Source organism: Artemia franciscana, chromosome 5 (genome assembly GCF_032884065.1).
Source record: "Artemia franciscana chromosome 5, ASM3288406v1, whole genome shotgun sequence".
Taxonomy (NCBI): domain Eukaryota; kingdom Metazoa; phylum Arthropoda; class Branchiopoda; order Anostraca; family Artemiidae; genus Artemia; species Artemia franciscana.
Genome location: NC_088867.1, coordinates 22,842,043 through 22,863,718, shown reverse-complemented (window position 1 = coordinate 22,863,718; position 21,676 = coordinate 22,842,043). Strand labels below are relative to the sequence as shown.

The 21,676-nt window shown below is 36.4% G+C and overlaps 1 protein-coding gene across 1 annotated transcript in view; it reads left to right on the top strand.

The window, feature by feature from the left end:
* LOC136027124 (exportin-7-like) overlaps positions 1-21,676 on the top strand; it is a gene marked incomplete in the record, with an annotated part of 197,101 nt that overhangs the window by 11,047 nt on the left and 164,378 nt on the right. The window contains 3 exon segments of the mRNA XM_065704079.1: positions 4,934-5,100; positions 12,071-12,496; positions 20,640-20,759. Coding sequence (XP_065560151.1) covers positions 4,934-5,100; positions 12,071-12,496; positions 20,640-20,759 — 713 coding nt within the window.

Sequence of the window (21,676 nt, the reverse complement as noted above, 5' to 3'; positions counted from 1 at the left end):
CTAGGGCCATTGCTTTCATACGATCACCTCTGGGGAAAACAAGAAAAAAAAAACTATTTGTGTATAGGAGCTTGAAACATCTATAGTAGGGTTCTACGCTGATTTTGATGTTTTGATTTTTATTAAGATTCCTTGACTTTTAAGGGGGTGTTTTCCCCCCTTTTTTGAAAATTCGGCAAATTTTCTCGTTGCCACGAACTGTTTGATAAACTTGTTTTGTAACTAGTTTTAAAAAAATGACACTGAAGATTTAAAAATTCTATATCTTTATGCTTGTTTCTTTATCTACACTTTTAAGAGAAATGAATATTTATCAAGGAGATGCAGATGCTGCAAACATACTTTAAAATATACAAGGGAGGAGAAAAATTGATGGATTGTTTGCTTTCTCTTTGTCAGGTGAAATTTTACATCGTTAAAACAAATAGAAAACTAAAAAAAACTCAAAATAAAATAAAGGGGTTTCTAAGTGTTTAAAAATTGCATCAAATAATATTAGGTTGTAGATAATTTAGGATTTTCAATGAGTGATATAATGCGGTAAATTTAACACAAAATGGACTATTTAAGATGCTAAAGCAATTATTTTTGATCAATGTTGAATACTCGTGAATTTTCTTTCGTAAAACTTACACTTGTCAGTTACGTGCTTAAGGACTTATTTCCGTCACGGCAATGATCCTTAGGTTGATTTATTCTACTCCTGGTTAATTAGGATTAAAACGAATATGATAAAGTGGTTTCAATAATTATATAACTGTTTGTAAAATAGCTTAGATTTATTAGCTACCATTCCTTTACAAGGGTCTTTCCATAGTATGGTAGTCCGAAATAAAAGTGTATTTTCCATATATTCCTTGGCTTTTAATTATACGTTGTGCATATGAAAATCTTCCCTTGTGTGTTGATTGGTTGCCTCCTTATTTTAGTAACATGTACCACTACTTGCCACTGAGAATAAAAACTTAAAAGTATAATTCTTAAAAGCTTGCGTTTTGTGTTTTTGCATTGAATCTATTTTGATTCTGCCAGGCCGAGTCCCCTACGATACTATCTCCATTCGTGTCCTCATATTGGTAAGTTTTTGAAAAGTTGTTGAAAGTACTTCGCTGAAAGCTTAGCAGAATTTGTTTGAAGATTTCAAACTTCTCATTAGAGAATCTTTCCTTTTCTACTTCTGTTTTTTTTTGTTTTAATGGCAACCTTCCTTCTAGATATTATTTCCGATTTTCATCTGTTTACTCTAAGTACAATTATAAACAAAGATATCTTGAAATATTTGCATAATAAATAATAAGATAAATACAATAATTAGATAATCACCTGATGTATGGGTGGAAAGACAACATTGCCTCATAAGATAAGGGATGGCTGAACTTACACTTATTTTTAGCGTTTTTTTTTGTAACCTTCAACCTCACTTAAAGCCAATATCTTACACTACTTACTACACTGAAGTTTAGTATTGCAGTGCTTGGAAAACGGACTCTTATTCTAGGCACATTTTCTTTTTCCCAGAGGGTTGGGCCCAAAAAAAAACACTGATTATTCGAATAAGAAGCGCCAAGAAATCTAGAAATAATTAGGATGGGGGAGGGAAGAGGTAGAGGACCCCAGCTTGCGGGCATATCCTGTGTGCTTCTTTTTATTAGCTTTTGCACACTAAGCATAAATAAGTGAATCGACCTTATTCTTGAATAAGGAAGGCGATGCCTTACTTATAAACTTCAATAATGAAATAAGTTGTATAGCATTCCCGAAGTGCCTGTTGTTGATGTCAATCTAGAAATGTTTTTAGTAGGAGTTGTAGATCCTTAAAATGAATTTTTTGGGCTCAATAGTCAGTGAACGATCCAACTGAGATTATTTTGCTATGGAAAAGCTGGCATCCATATACGAATGATTTTGAGCTGCTGACATAACAGAAAGTCAATGGAAATCTTGATGAAACTCGATGAAATTGAAAAATTCTCTGGCGTATGTTTGAGCTCCATAGGGACTCAAAAGTGCTGTAACTTTTTGGCAGATTTGAGACAAAATATTTTTTTGAAGTCCAAATACCCCCCCCCCCCAAGAAAAAACACTGACTATTTCAGCTTGGATATCCCGAGTCATCCTCAAGATATAGTAGATCCGCTGTTTTGATAATCTGGAACCACATGGTGTCGTTTGATTTACCTATCCACTTTACTGTGAATAGATTTTAAGTCCAGTTGCGACTTTAAATCATCAGCATAATCTAAGTCCAGGAGCGTTTTTCCTCCCCTTTTGATTCCGTGGTCTCCATTTGCCTTTCCTGTGCTCCTTAAGACGAAGTCCATCAAAATGATCCATATGAAGGGGGATAGCACAAAACCTGTAGGTTACTCAGAGACAAAACATACTTATTTCCCTTACCCCTAACACAAAACTTCAAGTCGCCTTCTTTCTCCAACACTACTCGAAAGTTACAATGCCATCCTCTAAGACTTTCCCGAGATATTGTAGATTTGATTCTGTGGTGACCTGGATAGACATAGTGCCTATTGATTTGCCTCACCTCCCTCCAAGGTCAAAATTTCAGGTCTTCTTGCCCTCTCCCTAACGATCCCTGAAAGTCACAAGTTGATCCCCAAAGACATTCCTGACGTTTGCAGATAATTTGAGAAAACCAGTGCGCTTTTCATCTTTTGCTTCACTCGATTAAGCGGGCCTAGAATGTTAAGTAAAAAAAAAAACAAGTTTTTTCAACTAAAAGTAAGAAGTAACATTAAATCTTAAAACGAACAGAAACTATTACGCATATGAGGAGATTGCCCCCTCCTCAACACATCGCTCTTCGCGCTAAAGTTTTGAAAGTACTTTTTAAAGAGCTTCTTGTTGTTCTAATTAAACGACCTTGTGTTTTAAGAGTCGTTCTTAAAGAATTGGGACAAAATCTCAACTTTATTGTAAAGAGTAAGGTGTTGAGAAGGGGGAAATCACCTTCTTATACGTAATAATTTTTGTTCGTCTTTAGTTTAAATGTTGCTCCTTACTTTCAGTTGAAAAAACTTGTTTTTTGTTTATTTAGTTTCGGGAAGTTTTTGGAATAATACCAGGAAATTTGGCCCCACCTCCATGTATAAATCCCTTTCCCCAGAGAAATATCCTCTAGACAGTTCAATCCCTGTGAATATTTATCCCGGACAATTACCTTAACAGCTCGACGCGTACAACTGAGACGGAAAAAGAAAAAAACAGGACATTATAAAAATAATTTTGTATAGGAATTCTGGCAAATTTTCCCAATGTATAATTTCCCCTGATAAGTTCACCCCTAGGAAACTTTCCTCCCCTTGAAAAATTCCTCCATGGAAAAACCCAGCAGAAATTTCGCCCCCCGACTCAAAAATGTATAAATGCTTCCCAATAACAAACGCTATGCGTAAAAAAGGGCAAATTTTATAACCTGGGGGGTTCTAGGGGGTCATGCTATAACAGAATACATAGTTATAGGGCCTTTCAACTATGATGAACAAAATGGCTATCTCAAAATTTTGATCGGACGATTTTGGTAAAAAGGGTAAGGGAGGGGGCTTAGTTGCCCCTCAATCTGTTTTCACTTGAAAATTTTTGGTCACTTGAAAAGAGCACTAGAACTTATAATTTCCGTTCGAATGAGCCCTCTCACAGTATTGTTGGACAAATGGGTCGATACGATCAACCCTGAAAAAAAAGGCATCCGTGATTTTTCTACTGGCAGAAAAAACAAAATTACACATTTTTCTGATAAGAGCTTGAAACCTCTACAATAGGGTTTTCTGAGACGCTAAATCTGATGGTGTGATTCTCATTAAGATTATATGATTTTTTGGGGTGTTCTCCCTTTTTATCGAAAATCAGGCAAATTTTCTCAGGCTCGTAGCATTTAATGGGTAAGATTCAACTCAATGAAACTTATATATTTGAAATCAACATAAAAAACCGATTCTTTTGATACATCTATTGGTATCAAAATTCGTTTTTTTAGAGTTACAGTTACTATTGAGCCGAGTCGTTCCTTACTTACAGTTCGTTACCACGAATTGTTTGATTCTTCTTTCGTGCTACAAAACGTGCAGTTTCCTCTGGGAAACTGCGAATTTTAGGCCCTAACCAACTATCCCTAAGAACTCCCAACTGATCATGTCTTTTTTTAAATTAAAACCTATGATCATGATTAATTTACAGAATTTAGGAACATTACCTCTAGGACTAGGGGGGGGGGGGCTCAGGTCGACCCAGGAGTCACGCTTATTAGATTTTCAAAGTTTCTAAAAAACGGCTATCTTACTACATCTTAACTTAACTTACTTACTACATCTTAACTTACTACATCTTAATAAGATGCCATGGGGTTATGGGGAACATTTAACTGAAGAATTTTAAATTTCTAAAACCACTCATTCCAAACGAGGTGAAGCTCTTTACTAGGCCCTGTTTTTGGGGTTTCAATGAATTTTTTTCTTCGGCATTTGGGTTCCCTTAGTCTAAATACAAAAGGATGTAAGTTTCGAGCCAATCAGGAAAGAAGTTTTTGGTCCGTTTTTTGTGTGGGGGATATTGACCAGAAACAATTTTTCGTAAGTTTTATTCCTATTGGCCGAAAGACTTACTCTCTTAAGCTTTAATCTGACCAGAGATAGAAAAGGTATTGTCAAGTTTCAAGCCCCTATCCCCTCCCCCTCTCACAAAAAAAATATGTGCTCTTTTTTACACTGAGAATGTTCTCTAAAAGTTTAGAGCTAATGGACACGCAAGATAAAATATGCCCTCCTTTGTTTGTCCACTATAAAACCCCGCCTTCAAAGTTTTTACGACCACCCCTTTCATAGGAAATGGCGAGAAGGAAGGAAGGAACGATTAATACGGTGGAGGTACGTGGCCACTGCAATGTTGCCTCTGATTAGATTAATATTCCATTTTTTCGTAGGAAATTATGTGCTAAACTACCTATTGACGCATTCCAAACTCGCACCTTTTGTTGTACAGGCATTGATTCAACTTTTTTGTCGGATTACAAAACTTGGTTGGTTTGATAGCTACAAAGATGAATACGTCTTCAGAAATGTGACATCGGACATAAGGACATTCCTTCAAGTAAGTGGTGCCATATCGTCTTTTTCTTCTTCCATTGTGACATTTTTTCTGATGTCCAACAATAAGAGAAACATTACTGAATGGTGAAAATGAGTTGGTTGAACTTGATTAACCTATTAAAAATATTTTGTTTAGGAAATAGAGATTCCAAGATTGATTTCTCCCTGAATAAGCTTGAAAAATTGTCCCAGACTGTCTATCACTACCTCACAATTCAATTTTATCTCACTTCAAGCGAATTTTTTAATTATGCTGAAAATTTGCTTTCATAATGAGCTCGTTATGACTAGCTTATTGATATTCTTTGCCAAGCATATTATGGGAGTGTTTCTTGAGCTTTTCAGGGTTTTGCTTTTCCTAAACATGCTTGCTTTCAAGCAGAAGCAATTTATGCTTCCAATCCAATTTTGGGCTCTAAAGACTTGTCTCTATCATGTAACGTCTTGCAGAATGTTTACCCAGGGGGAGGATATGGCATAACCATTATTCACAAATGCTTTGAGTATTAAATGATATTCGATGACGAGCTATCTTATAAAACTTCTGATTTACATACCCAAAATTGTTGCGGATCGTGATATTAGGTATAATCGTATGATTTCCGATGAGATTTTTGTTTAAATGTTGCGTGATTTATGAGATAAGGGTAATAACGCTATATGGTGAGTGGGCAGATCCCTCCTTATGTAGGAATTTGAAGCAACTTTGGAATTCTAAACGTTAATGCCTGTGAAATTTAACGAAGAGTATTTGGAGCTTAAAAGTAAAAAACGAATATTTTGTGTCTGATTTTTGTTGTTGTTGAAAATGTCTCTGTCAAAATTCCAAGTTTCCATGCTTTAGAGTAAGATAGCTTGTGTTTTCAACGAAAGCATGGTTTAAAAGTCAACAGTTGCCTGGAAAATGTCCTGTTAAAAAGTATTAGTATTTAAGGATCGAAGTAAATGGTTCGGAAAAACTTTCGAAGCCGGTTCAAAAAACTAAAAAAAAAACATTTCTTTTCTCTGGAAATTACAAACATGCGAAAAGCAGTATTTCAGTAATTTCAAAAGCAGTATTATCATCCTGGTTATTTCCTTTCCACTTAAAATCATGAAGTTGTAAACATCATCAAACGGTGTTAACACCGTAAACACCAGGGGAGTAATATTGGAGAGTTAGGGGATTTGAAAAGACTAAGCAGTGCCTTTTAAACCCAAATAATGCCGTAAATCATAATCAAATAAACACCATCAGGTTGTTTATAATGGGAATAAAGTCGAAAAGAGTCTCAACATGACATGCCGCCCTAGTTATTTTCTTTTCCCTTAAAACCAGTCAACATACTCAAGTTGTAAATACCATAAAATGCTGTAAACACCGTAGACACCAGATTGTAGTACCAAGAGACCATTTCTGGAGAGTTAAGGGATTTGGAAAGACTAAGCATTGGTCTTTAAACCCAAATAATACTGCAAATATTGCTCAGGGTAAACACCATCTAGTTGTTTACAATGGGAACAAAGCCGAGAGCAGTTTCAATATAACGAAGACGAAATGCCACCCTGGTTATTTTCTTTTCCTTTAAAGCCAGTCAGCATAAAAAAGAAAACTAATAGGTATAGAACATTTTTTTTTAGATATTGGCTAGTTACGCCTTAGGGGACACCATGTGATAAAGTTCTTTATCTTGTTTTCAATGCATGCCCCCGGACACGATTTTTAAAAGCAAATAATAAACTTAAACTTGGTTTTGGAATGTCCGCACGATGTCCCAACTATCGAAGACCGAATAAGTACTCCAGGAGAGGCGCAGATACCATCAAGACATCCTGGCACTGTCCGAAGTATGATGGACCGGCTCCGGAGAGAAACAACTTAACGACCATTCTATGATCCTCTACAGTGGCGCCGAAAGTAGGCATGAACAAGGAGTCGCAATCATCATGACGAGGGAAACCTTAAGATCTCTCTTGAAATGGACTCCAATATCGCCAAGAATTCTCGTGGCGCGTTTCACTGGACGACAAGCAAAACTTTATGTAGTAGTCTGCACTGTCTTAGTCAGCCGGAAGTTCCGCTCCAGTATACAAGATGTAAGAGCATATAGAGGTGCGGACGTTGGATCAGACCACAACCTGCTAGTAACCATATTCTCCCTGAAACTGAAGAGGAATGAGAAAAAGGCACCCAATTCAGAACCCTAATTTGATTCTGACAAGCTCCTAGACCGAACGACCTGGCACGAGTTCGTTACCGAACTTAGCAATAAGTAGGAAGCACTCTACATCAGTGAGCAAGACGACCAGGAGATGATATGGGACCAGATAAAGAACTTCTACATTGAGTCAGCAAGCAAGGCCCTTGGGCACCGCGAGAAACCGAAAGACCAGTGGCTATTTGACCACACTTGGCAGCTCATAGAGGAGAGAAAAGTCGCAAAACTTCAGCTCCTTGCCTGCCATGACGCGAATCAGATCTACAAGACCGAGAATTACAGACGGATTGACAAAGCTGTCAAAAAGAGCGAGCGCCGAGACAAACGCCATTTCTACGAAGCAAAGGCCGTGAAAACTAAAGAAGCTGCCAAGAACGGAGACAGCAGGTCACTGTACAAGATAACGAACAAGATCATCGGGAAGAAGAGAGTCAGCGATGGTCCGTTGAAGGACGAAAGAGAAGGTCCCGAAGAGAAGAAGGAGATGTGGGCCAATCACTTTGGAAAAATCGTGAAGAGACCACCCCCGGCCGAGCCAATCTCCATCCCCGAAGATCCTCAGATCTCGCTAGACATCAACACCGAGCCCCCGACTGAAGATGAAATTCTGAAGGCAGCCAAAAAGCTGAAAAACGGCAGATCACCAGGAGGCGATCGCATCTGAGCAGAAATGCTGAAATGCTCCATGGACACCTGTGTCACCTATTGGAAAGATTTCTTCGGAACCATCTGGACGACAGTAAAAGTACCTTCAGAATGGCGCCACAGGACGCTCGTGAAGCTCTTCAAGAAGGGCAATGCCACGCTCTGTAATAACTGGCGAGGCGTCAGCCTGCTCTCGATTCCTGGCAAATTGTTGTCCCACATTGTCCTGTCCCGAATACAGCGTCACCTAGATGAATACCTGCGTGATGAACAGCATGGCTTCCGCCCAAACCGCTCTTGCACGGACTTGATATTCACCCTGCGAATGCTCACGGAGGAGAGCTGCGAGTGGCGCAATAAACTCTACACGATCTTCATAGACTTCGAAAAGGCGTTCGACTCATTAGACCGCCAGTCACTCTGGAAGCTCCTTCGCCACTATGGTATCCATGATATCATAGTAAATCTCATCATGGCGATGTATGAAGATACAACCTGTTATATGAAGACAGCAGAGGGAAATTCACGCAAATTTCCCATCCTCTCCGGCGTGAAACAAGGGTGGGTGCTATCCCCGCTACTGTTCCCGATCGTCCTCGATTTCGTACTGAGGAGCGTCGACCTGGGCTACGCCTAAATGATCGCCTGCTGAGCGATCTAGATTTTGCTGACGATATTACTATCCTCGAAACCTGCAAATCACGGCTCCAAGCGCTGCTCTCGAGCGTCCAACAAAAAGCAAAAGTTTTTGGACTCAATATCAACGCCAATAAAACCAAAGGCATGGCAACTAGCGGTTCACCTATGAACATCAAATGTGGTGACAATGACGTGGAACAAGCGGTCCATTTCAAATATCTTGGCAGCACCATCGAGAATACGGGATCTACAGCCAAAGAAGTCATCGCCCGAATTGGACAGGCTAGCAGCACCTTCAACAGACTCAAAAAAGTTTGGAGATCGAGTGCCTTCTCTCTCTGGCTTAAGCTCCGCCTGTTCAACAGCAACGTCCTGCCCGTCCTCCTCTATGCATCTGAAACATGGCATCTCAACCAAGAACAAGAGAGGAGAATTCAGTCGTTTGAAAGCATGGACCTACGTAGACTTCTCGGCATCCATTGGACCCAGAAGGTAACGAACGAGCACATTAGAAACATCACAGGTCAACCATCCCTCATCGAGACCATACGAAGGCGCAATTGGAATTACCTCGGGCATGTTCTGTGCATGGACGATTCCAGAATTCCCAAATCTACTTTTTTCTGGAATTCCTAAGTCTACTTTGGTACCCGAAGGCACCCGGCAAAGAGGAAGACCCAAAAATATACTCCGTCGTATCTACAATAACGACCTGCGGCACCTTCACGCCTCAATACAGCCAGAGTGGGAAGATATCGTCACAGCCGCAAGTTTCAGGTACGACTGGAGACTCTTCTTGGACGCCTTGGGCACCTCTGGAGGCGCAGGAGGATCTAAGGTCTAAGGATGTTCAAATTTGACTTACAGCTTCAAAGCTATTAGCTATATAGAATTATTATTAAATTCTATTAGCTATTGTGTAGAATTTTCTCCGTTCAATTCTTCCTTTAGGGCACTGTTAAATAAAATGTGATGGATGTTCAAATACTTGCTCAGCTAGTAATAGAAATAACCACACTTACAGAAACACAATTCTTCTTTAAGGGCACTATAGAACAAAATGTTATTGGTGTTCAATTACTTGCTCAGCTTGTATCAGAAATAAACACACTTACAGAAACAAAATTCTTCTTTTGGGCACTGTCCAACAAAATGGGGTTGGTGTTCAAATACTTGCTTAGCTAGTATCAGAATTAAACACAGTTACAGAAACACAATTCTTCTTTTTGGGCACTGTCCAACAAAATGTGATTGGTGTTCAAATACTTGCTTAGCTAGTATCAGAAATAAACACGCTTACAGAAACACAATTTTTCTTTTAGGTCACTGTCCAACAAAATTTGATTGGTGTTCAAATACTTGCTTAGTTAGTATCAGAAATAAATACAATTACAGAAACACAATTCTTCTTTTGGGGCACTGTCCAACAAAATGTGTTTGGTGTTCAAATACTTGCTTAGCTAGTATCAGAAATAAACTACTTACAGGTACACAATTCTTATTTTAGAGCACTGTCCAACAAAATGTGATTGCTGGTCAAATACTTGCTTAACTAGTATCAGAAACAAACACAGTTACAGAAACATAATTCTTCCTTTGGGGCACTGTCCAACAAAATGTGTTTGGTGTTCAAATACTTGCTAGTATCAGAAATAAACACACTTACAGAAACACAATTCTTCTTTTAGGGCACTGTCCAACTAAATGTATTTGGTGTTCAAATACTTACTAGTATCAGAAATAAACACACTTACAGAAACACAATTCTTCTTTTAGGGCACTGTCCAACAAAATATGATTGGTGTTCAAATCCTTGCTTAGCTAGTATCAGAAATAAACACACTTATAGAAACACAAAATGTGATCGGTGTTCAAATACTTGCTCAGCTTGTATCATAAACAAACACACCCACAGAAACACAATTCTTCTTTAAGGGCACTGTCGAATAAAATGTGATTGGTGTTCAAATACTTGCTAGTATCAGAAATAAACACACTTACAGAAACACAATTCTTCTTTTAGGGCACTGTCCAACTAAATGTATTTGGTGTTCAAATACTTACTAGTATCAGAAATAAACACACTTACAGAAACACAATTCTTCTTTTAGGGCACTGTCCAACAAAATATGATTGGTGTTCAAATCCTTGCTTAGCTAGTATCAGAAATAAACACACTTATAGAAACACAAAATGTGATCGGTGTTCAAATACTTGCTCAGCTTGTATCATAAACAAACACACCCACAGAAACACAATTCTTCTTTAAGGGCACTGTCCAACAAAATGTGTTTGGTGTTCAAATACTTGCTAGTATCAGAAATAAACACACTTACAGAAACACAATTCTTCTTTTAGGGCACTGTCCAACTAAATGTATTTGGTGTTCAAATACTTACTAGTATCAGAAATAAACACACTTACAGAAACACAATTCTTCTTTTAGGGCACTGTCCAACAAAATATGATTGGTGTTCAAATCCTTGCTTAGCTAGTATCAGAAATAAACACACTTATAGAAACACAAAATGTGATCGGTGTTCAAATACTTGCTCAGCTTGTATCATAAACAAACACACCCACAGAAACACAATTCTTCTTTAAGGGCACTGTCGAATAAAATGTGATTGGTGTTCAAATACTTGCTCAGCTAGTATCAGAAATAAACACACTTACAGAAACACAATTCTTCTTTTAGGGCACTGTCCAACTAAATGTGTTTGGTGTTCAAATACTTACTAGTATCAGAAATAAACACACTTACAGAAACACAATTCTTCTTTTAGGGCACTGTCCAACAAAATGTGATTGGTGTTCAAATCCTTGCTTAGCTAGTATCAGAAATAAACACACTTATAGAAACACAAAATGTGGTCGGTGTTCAAATACTTGCTCAGCTTGTATCATAAACAAACACACCTACAGAAACACAATTCTTCCTTTAGGGGCACTGTTCAACAAAATGTTATTGGTGTTCAATTACTTGCTCAGCTTGTATCAGAAATAAACACACTTACAGAAACACAGTTCTTCTTTTAGAACACTGTCCAACAAAATGTGATTGGTGTTCAAATACTTGCTAGTATCAGAAATAAACGCACTAACAGAAACACAATTCTTCTTTTAGGGCACTGTCCAACAAAATGTGATTGGTGTTCAAATACTTGCTAGTATCAGAAATAAACACACTTACAGAAACACAATTCTTCTTTTAGGGCACTGTCCAACAAAATGTAATTGGTGTTCAAATACTTGCCTAGCTAGTATCAGAAATAAACACACTTACAGGTACACAATTCTTCCTTTAGGGCACTGTCCAACAAAATGTGTTTGGTGTTCAAATACTTGCTTAGCTAGTATCAGAAATAAACACACTTACAGAAACACAATTCTCCTTTTAGGGCACTGTCCAACAAAATGTGTTTGGTGTTCAAATACTTGCTAGTATCAGAAATAAACACACTTACAGAAACCCAATTCTTCTTTTAGGGCACTGTCGAACAAAATGTGATTGGTGTTCAAATACTTGCTCAGCTGGTATCAGAAATGAACACACTTACAGAAGCAGATGTGACGTTGACCATGATGAAGCACAGAAAAATAGCTGGTTCATTCCGTGATGTTCTTCTTCTTGAAATCTTTCAGCTTTCCTGCACGCTTCTTAAACAAGCTCTTGAAAATTGCAAAAACTTAAATTTTAACGACGAAGCACAGTATGGAATTTTGGCAAATTTATTGAAGCTGGCTTACAATTGTCTCACCTATGACTTTATTGGTACCAGCCAAGATGAAAGTTCAGATGATTTGTGTACAGTCCAGATACCTTCCGGTTGGCGACCGACTTTTATGGATTTCTCAACTTTACAGTTATTTTTTGACTTGTTTGGATCTCTGCCCAATACACTTTCATCTATGGTGAGATTTTTTGATCTTGTAACTTATTTTAGGCAAATAATTTCTCAGTTTCTTTAGTGCTACTGTATGAAGTAAATAGTGCAAAGTCCTTAGTCATAAATGAATGTAGCCCAACTTTAAGCTTAAGGGGTATCAGAGGATTTATTTCTGGGAAGCTAGAACAATTTAGCAGCAAAAGCAAAAACAGCAAAAACAATTTATCACAAATACAATTAAAATTATTATATAGAGGTTTTGCCCTTACTTGCAATGATCAATATGTTTCTGATAAAGATTTACTGCTTCACTCGTAAAAAAAAGAATGTGTAGGCCTACACGTTAGAAAATCCCCTCCCCCGTAAATTTTCAAAAGTTGGTACTGTGTTAGTAGTTAAGTTATTTTTCCATTGCATTGGAGGATCACGTTGCCTTAAAAAAAAAAAAAAAAAAAAAAAAAAAAAAGTTTCAATGTGACAAAGGCAACGTTGCAATATGTTTCTAGTTTAGCAATTTTGCAGAATCTTGTTAAAAATAAGCCTACCACTTTTTTTGTAAAACATCGGGGGAGGGGGTCTAAAAAATTTTTTGGGGGGATTCTTCAACAAAGGTCTAAGCGGCTCACTTTATGCTGTTGAATCATGTAGATTTAAAATTCAAGTATGACTCTGATTTCAATAAGGTGGCTGAAAAATAGGACCTGGGAGAGGGGATTGGAGGGACAAAGGCCCTAGAACTTACCTTTGGGCCCTTTATAGATACGTTGAATAATACGACTGCTGTTTAAATGCGTAATAACAAGCCATCTTTTGATCAAAATGTATATATGGAGCCTCTGTTTTGTATGGGCTATTTCCATAACTTGAGGACTTGACCATTTAGGCTGTAAATTATTTCGCACTGGAGGCATGTTTCTTTTTTGGATTTTTCTCGAGGAAAGATATTTCTTTTTTTTTCAAATTATGTAAATTCTAGGGGAGTATCCGATTCTTGTCAGTGCTACCTCTTTGACCCATGAAATTCAATAAGTAAAACTAGTAAATTAAATCTAACAAAGCTTTTCGTTGGTCAAAATTCAGACGCTAACCCTCTAATGGTTACCAAAAGAACTACACCTTCAAAGGAAAGCCACTCTTTTTCAAGCTGCTTGATGCTATTTGTTTTTAGCTTCGTCAAGAATTAACTCAAGAGAAAAACGATCTAAATGTAAAATAGACAAGAAGAGCTTTTCTCTGTAGATAGAAACCGAAGAGTACATACAAGAATTAAACCATCTGAATGATGCTTATGCCCAAATAACTTCCTCAATCGCACCAGGCGAATACACATTGCAGAATATATATAGGGGAAAACTGGTTTAATATTTTGTATGCAAATTTTTTATTTATAATGAAGTTTGGATGCGCATCAAAGAGCACGTACCGGATAAAAAATATGTGAGTCTGATGTATGTATAAGAGTTGATCTGTATTTGTACAAGTAATAAATGTAATGCCCTTAGCTTTAGGTTTTTTTCACTTTTGTGCTCAAGAGATTATTGTAAATTGGAAGATAAAAACACATATATTTTTCTATCTATTATAGGCTATGACATAAGCGAACCTATGATTTTCCATGTTGTTCGAGATTGGGGTCTGTAAACCTCCAATTAAAGTACCAAGGACACTAAAATGAAATCTGATTTTCTTAAATTGGTTAAGTAAACCTTTGCCATCATATATACGCTTTAAAAAATTAGGAAAACCCGGGAGTTCATTCTTAATGTAAAAGACCAGCATATGCAATTATGTAGTTTTACGCTTAGTTGGCACCAAGTCTTAAAATAAGGTACTTGTGTGGAAAATCAGCGGAAAATGAGTGCAAAAAAGTGTCACCAAGGAATTGCAGGAACTGTAACTTTCTTGATTGCCGTAGCAAAAGACATGCGCTGCCAGAATTTTAAGCTATGAATTAAAAAAAAAACTCAAGATTAAAGCTTCAAATTATTAGTTAATTGGCTTGCCTACAAAACATTTGTTTAGAATGACTAATTAGACTATTCTATTCTGTTGTTTATCCCTTTATTTGACTATTGACATATCAATAGAGTCATTATTTTGTTGTGATTTATAAATATAAATTTTCTTGCTTAATTTTTTATGTATTTCCACTAGCCTATATTTGTTCAATAGCCTAATTGAACATAACGGTTGTACCGCCCTATTGATTGCTGCATTGCTTGACGAAACAACCCTTTAACTTGGCTTGTTTGTAGATAAAAAAAAGTTTCCGCTTGTTTCTTTTCACCTTTCAAGTGTGGCACCAAAGGGGAGAATTCACGCAAAATCGTAGTATTTGCATAACAAAAAAAGAAAATAGTAGCAATTCATGGTTGTCAGGCATGAATAGACCTAAGATGGAGACAGGGGCCAAAAAATGTTTTCATTTTGATGTCTTTGGTGCTTTCAGGGTTTTTGACAATGACAATTTCAATAGTAGATGCTGTATTTCAGTTTCAGTTCATGTTTTAATGATTTTAATTTCTTTTTTTTTTTCAAAATTCTAAAAAAAATTCTACCCGTAATTGCAATTTGTAATTGCTATTTATTTAAGTCTGAACGAAAATTATTATTTTCAAAATAGTGTTACCTGTGAAATATTTGTCACCGACCCAATTTTAAATTTTGGCTATTATGGGCCATGGTTTATGCTTTACTAGATTGCAGCAGTGGCTGTCAGAAAAAAAAGTTGGGGTTGTCTTTGCTTTTGGTAATGCCATTTTTTTTTGGTAATAATATATTAAAAACAGAAAAAAACTCTGGCTTTTCATTAGCTGGAACCTAGTATAGAGTGATCTACGACCATCAATCCCAGTGGTCGTGTTTACATAACGAATAGACAGAACTATTGATAATTTGTCTAAAGATGTCTTCTAAATATAACTTTTGCTTGAAGAAATATTATAGACAATAAACAAATCAGTTGACATTTTTTTTATAAATAAACTGTCCACTTCTCCTTATCTTTGATGAGAAAGCGTCTTTTAACAAGGATAGTATCATAATTAATCTTCCTTTAATTAACCTTTGCCAGCTTCTAGGCTGTCATCAATCCTTTTTTCATCAATCCTATCAGCTCTTTTTCCTGACTCTTTGAAGCCGTATTGCCTGTTGTAGATCCTCTTTGATTATCAAGTAGTTCTGGATAATATTTCCTATGGAATTCTTCATTTTACCAATACCCATGTCGAAGTATGATTTTGCTTGGTTTTCAAGATGGGGACGTGGATACCTCCCGTTAAAGATTGTAGAGCGTGGCAGATGGATTAGTTTACTCGGGATTTACCTTCTGTGGCATTTTGACCCTGTTTGGGCAAAAATTGACTTGGCCAAAATCAATTTCGCTTTCACCCCTGGGAAAAAGAAGGGTTAAAAAGGAAACACATCACTGCTATTCTACTCACATGGCAGAAATAGGATTTTCTTGTTGTTCAAGTTGAGCGACTAAAAGCCTCCCGTTCATTATTTTTTTGTAAATGGACTTGTTTTCATCTCAATGGGATATCTTATTCGGGGTCACAATCTCTTTTCCAAAATTCAGAAACATTTCTTCTCGTAACTGTGGATTTGAATGAGAATTCCCATTTTCAAAAGAGCGTTGCATTGGAAAATCATAGCTACTACACAATGTCTTTAAAAACCCGTTTTGATTTGTCTTGTTGTCCTAGACGTACACTTTTTCTACAAATTGACCGTTTTAATTAAATGCTTTTTTAAAGTTTTAATCTGTTTACATATTGGGCTGCAGCGATGTCATGGGGCCAACTGTTATTGTTCCAAGAAGGGACAACGAAGCAATGTCTCTTACATATTTACACTAACTAGACAAGATGAAACCCCAAAACAGTGTTATGCAAAGAATATGCGAATCTGATGAGAGATGAATTTTTGGCATTTTACAACGGGTATAAAAAGAATTAAAAGGATACTAGTGTCACTGACACTGCATCGTTGCCCAGTAAAGCTAGAATATTCTTTAAGAAGCTACTAATTTTTTTATCCAACTGGAGTTGTAGGTGTATTTAGGCCCAGCTGGAAATATTTTGAAACTAGGCGAATTATTTTGTTTGAAACTAATTTAATTGATTAAAAAATAACCAGACTTAGGTTAGGATTCTGAAAATTGTTGTTTCATCAAAAGAAAAGATGAATACAAGTACTAGTTTTAATATTCTTTTTTATGTAATTTGTCTTAGAAATTTGCTATTTAACACTAGATGGCGCTTGTTGTTTTTTCTTGAAAACGAGATTGAGTTTCCTTCCTTGTTTTTGAATACATTTTGTTGATCATTCTATGACGCCTACTGTATGTAAATTAGCCATTGTTTTTTTTTGAAATTTTTGAATAGGTCTTGCAATAGCAAATCGTGTCGCACATATTTTGTTTTTAGTTAGAAACGTCATGAATAGATATTGGTCTTGTATCCTTTATTGGCTTGTAAAAGTAATAGCCTCTGAAATGTCGTCAAATAATAGGATTTCACGAAGTTTCAAAGGTTGCTATGTTTTTATGAATATCCTCTCTGCTACTAAATAATTAATGAAATGGGTTGTGAAATCCAATTTCGGAATCAAATTGTTTTGAGTTTGAAATGAACTAACATTTTTTTTTTCAGTAGAAAACAACAGTCTAACCTTTTTTTGTGTTTTTACATAGTGTAAACACAACATGGCTATTTCCACAGGCTGAGAACAATTTCCCGCATGTCTGATTTTACCATAAGACATTAAGACCTAACGAAAATCTTTGAGTATCAATGTGAAGTCCCCCTTAGGCTGTACTGACAACGGAAAAACACTTCTAAAGAGCTCGCTGTTTAGACTTTTTGCGTTCAGACATATTTATACAGACGTTATCTAGACGCAAGAATTCTAAACAGCAGTTTGCTCTGAAGTTTTGTTTTCCTTTTTTATCCTTCTTTTCTATAAGGTATCCCAAAAAGGATTGTCCTTTTTTATTGCAATCCAAAGAAGTAATTGAAGTTTCTACATCCATTGCAAGTTATCTATGTTGGCATTCCAACGTTTAGATTCATGAACAGTAGAAAAATCTGTTAAATTAGTTTCCCGTTCTTCTTAAACTTGAAAATTTCAATATTTGATGCGTGTGCTTCAAAAGAACACACACCTTGAGAAGCAAATTTATATTGATTGATTGTTCCGAAAAGCCGGATGAATAAGTCATCTAAATAATAGTACTACATAATGTCAATACGATGAATGGTATCAAAAGCTACGCTATAGCTTAGCCTATAGTAAAGGCCATACGGCTCAAATGTTTGATTATTATTTATTTATTCATTTTCCCCAGAAGATCTTCATATGGAAGGGGTCGTCGTATAAACTTCAAAATCGGCTCGTTTGATTGTAAATCAAGAGTCCTAGTGCCCTTTTTAAGAGTCAAAAGTGATCGGAGGGCAACTAGCCCTCCACATCCTTTTCCTCCCAGATACATCCGATAAAAATTTCGAGGTAGTCAGTATGTAAAAAAAATAGTTCAAAGATCATATAATAAAAATCTAGGGTCGACACAAGCCCCCAGGGCCCGGGGGCAGAAGGTGTAAGTTATGCCCTGGGGGCCACTATGTTTCTTATGAAAGGGATGCTCTTATAAACTTCAAAGAGTGCTTATTTGGTTGGAAATTAAAAGTTCCAGTTCGTTTTTTTTTCAGATTCAAAAGAGATCAGACAGCAGCTAGCCCCTCTCTCTTATGCCCTTTTACTCGTAAATACATCAGTTAAAAATGGTTCTTATGTAAGGGATGCTCGTATAAATTTCAGAGAGGGTTCATTTGATTGGAAATTAGAAGTTCCAATTAATTTTTTTTTAGAGTCAAAAGAGATCGGAGGGCAGCTAGCCCCCCCCCATTGCCATGCACTTATTTCCCCAAATGCATCAGATACAAATTTTGAGGCAGCAGGTTGCTCTAAGTTATGCCCTGGGGTTATATATGGTTCTTGTGGAAGGGGTGCTCGTATAAACTTCAGAGAGGGCTCATTTGATTGGAAAGTGAAAGTTCTAGTTCACTTTTTCAGAGTCAAAAGAGATCCAGGGACGGCTAGCCATCCCCCTCACAAACCCATTTATCCCCAAATGCATCAGATAAAAATTTTGAGGTAGCCCTTTTGTTAAAAATAGTTGAAAGGTCAAATAACAAAATTTCCTGTGTCAACAAAACCCCCAGGGCCCTATAAACTACAGAGAGGGCTCATTTGTTTGGAAAGTAAAAGTTCTAGTTCACTGTTTAAGAGTCAAAAGAGATCGGAGTACAACTACCCCCTCCCCACGCATTTCCCCCCCAAATGCATCAGATAAACATTTAGAGATAGCTATGTTAAATTTTTTTAAAAGGTCAGATAACAAAATTCTGGTGTTGACACCCCCCCCCCCCCCCCCCAGGGCCGTGGACAGTCGTTGTAAGTTATACTCTGGGAGTATATATGGTTCTTATGGAAGGGATGCTCGTATAAACTTCAGGGAGGGCTCATTGAGTGGAAATTAAAAGTTTTAGTTCACTTTTTACGAGTCAAAAGAGATCCAAGGGCTACTACCCCTCCCCACGCCTTTTTTCCCCATATCCATCCGATAAAAATTTTTAGATAGTCATTTTGTTAAAAATAGTCCGAAGATCAGATAACGATAAATCTGTGTCGACAAAACCCCCCAAGGCCCATTGACAGCTGGGGAAAAATATTGTTCTTATAGAAGGGAAGCGCGTATAAACTTCCGAGAGGAATCATTTGGTTGAAATTAAAAGCTCTAGTTCACTTTTTCAGAGTCAAAATACATTGGAGGGCAACTAGCCCCTCCCCTCTCCACGCCTTTTTCCCAAATCCCATCTGATAAAATTTTGTGATGCTAGTTTGTTAAAAATAGTTCAAACATAATATATAAAACTCCAGTGTCTACACAACCCCCCAGGGCCCGGAGATAGGTGTTGGAAGCAATTTTTCAAAGAAAAGTAAAGGGCATTTTAAACTATAGGTCAGCAGATACAAATACCTGTTAAAATTCAAATTCAAAACGACCAGAAGTTGCTATTAAAGAATAAATGAACCCAAAACTAACAGAAATTAAATAAACAATCATCGCATAAAACATAGACAAATAATAATACAAATGAATGAATAAATTTTAAAGTGAGTAATGCTTAAATTAAATATGCAAATTAATCTTAAAACAAAATCAAAAATATTTTACTATTGAAGCATAAATGGAACCCAAAACGAACATAAATTAAATAAACAATCAATGCAAACAAAGATACAATAAATAATAATATACATGAATAAGCAAATCTTAAAAGGAGTTAATTGAATATACTAGTAATAGTACTTAATTGAATATATAACTACTACATTAAATTATTGAATATGCAAATCAATCTTGGCACAAACAAGAGTCTGGGTATCGCCTCCTTATCTTATCTTATCTCCTTATTTTCTTGATTGAAGCCATCATTAGATAGTAGATATTTGCCTTGAAACATAGAATTTATTTAGACTCCGATTCTTGCTATTCTAGCGTGAATAGTTGAATATATTATCTAATATTAAAAAAATATCTTATATACTAAATAGATGGCGCTGTGGTTTGAGCAATAATATTTTGGTTTCTTTACTTGCTTTGTATTTCATTGCTTTATAGATATCATTGCTTTATATTTTTAACAAGCAATACTTTCATTATTATATCTTGGGTTATCAACTAAAGTATAAGTCTATAAATATTCCAATCCAGACAAATAATTTTGCCTCATACCCGAAATATACGGGATCGCAACGACTTGCTGAAAAAATAACCAATTCTACAAAATTTCACTTTAGTAGAAAATTCTAAGAAGAAGATAAGAAAATTAGAACATAGAATAAAGTACTCCGATTAATTTGATCAGATTTTTTCTTTTTATTAGACTACACTCTTTGTAGCAGTATTTTTTAATATCCTTTTTATCACTGTGTTTTCTTTTTATATTAAATGTTGAAGAGCTCCTTTGTTTTTTACTTCTTCTTCAAAGTTCTGTATTTTTCGACTGAAATATTACAGCTGGTGTAGAGGTTTATCGTCATTATGTCTTCTTTTCTACTATTATTCAGTGCTAATAGACTAAAATACATTCCGTTTTTAGGCTTTGTCTTGTTTGGTGCAGATGGCATCAGTTCGGCGGACATTATTTGACCAGCAAGAAAGAGGAAAGTTTTTGGATCATCTTGCCAACGGTGTTAGGAAGATTCTACTAAGCCCACAGGTACGTAATGGAATAATATCCACCCACCCCGTTGATATTTAGCCGGGAGGGGAGGGGCTGGTCTTGGATCACTTTAAGTTTTTGGCTTTAGAAATTTGAAATTACTATATCTGCCAAGGTATGAAAAAGCTTTCAACATGTTATAAGTAAAAACAATTTAATATGGGTATTTGCGGGTTTTAGCGTGGGACTTCTGAGGCATGTACTAACGATCTCACTACCTTAAGGGGCCTCCAAAGGTCTAAATTTGGTTTTGAATTTTCCTCATGTTGATCTCAGACTTTGTTTTGTATGATGATAAGAAAAACGGCCATACGAATAATTGTGGTAACGTAAAAAAAATATGATATAAAACATGATATTGCAAAAAAAAAATCAGAGCAGGCCTAAAAGCGAAAAAAAAAAATCAGTATGACAACGTCCAATGTGTTAAAGCTGATTTTAAACGAAAATTGTGCAAAGCAAATTCAGAAGAAGTAAAAGAAAAGAGGAAAAGTGGAATGACAACAACACAGAAAAGTTCTGGTGTTGGCTCAATAATCTTTTCAGTTTTGTTGGTGACCAATGAATTCGTATCTACTCATAATTATACAGAACCCAAGTTTGTTGCCTCGAATGAATCACTTTCTTTAAGGAAGCTTGCGAGGGGCTGGAAATCGTACATGGGAAGGGGAGTGGGCTTTTGCTCCATGTAATCTTTCTAATTTTAAGGGTCTCATTATTTTACCGTAGTTGCTTATATTATTCGTTTAGCCCGTTTCTCATTTGTTAACTTGGCTCCCAAGGACCGAAATAGATTATCGCCTTTCTTCTGAGAGAGTTGTTTGGAGGGCCCTTAGTGTTAAATCATGATGAAAAAGTTATGAGCAATGGTAGTTTGTGGTTATGAGGCTATATGGACAATAATGCCATACCTT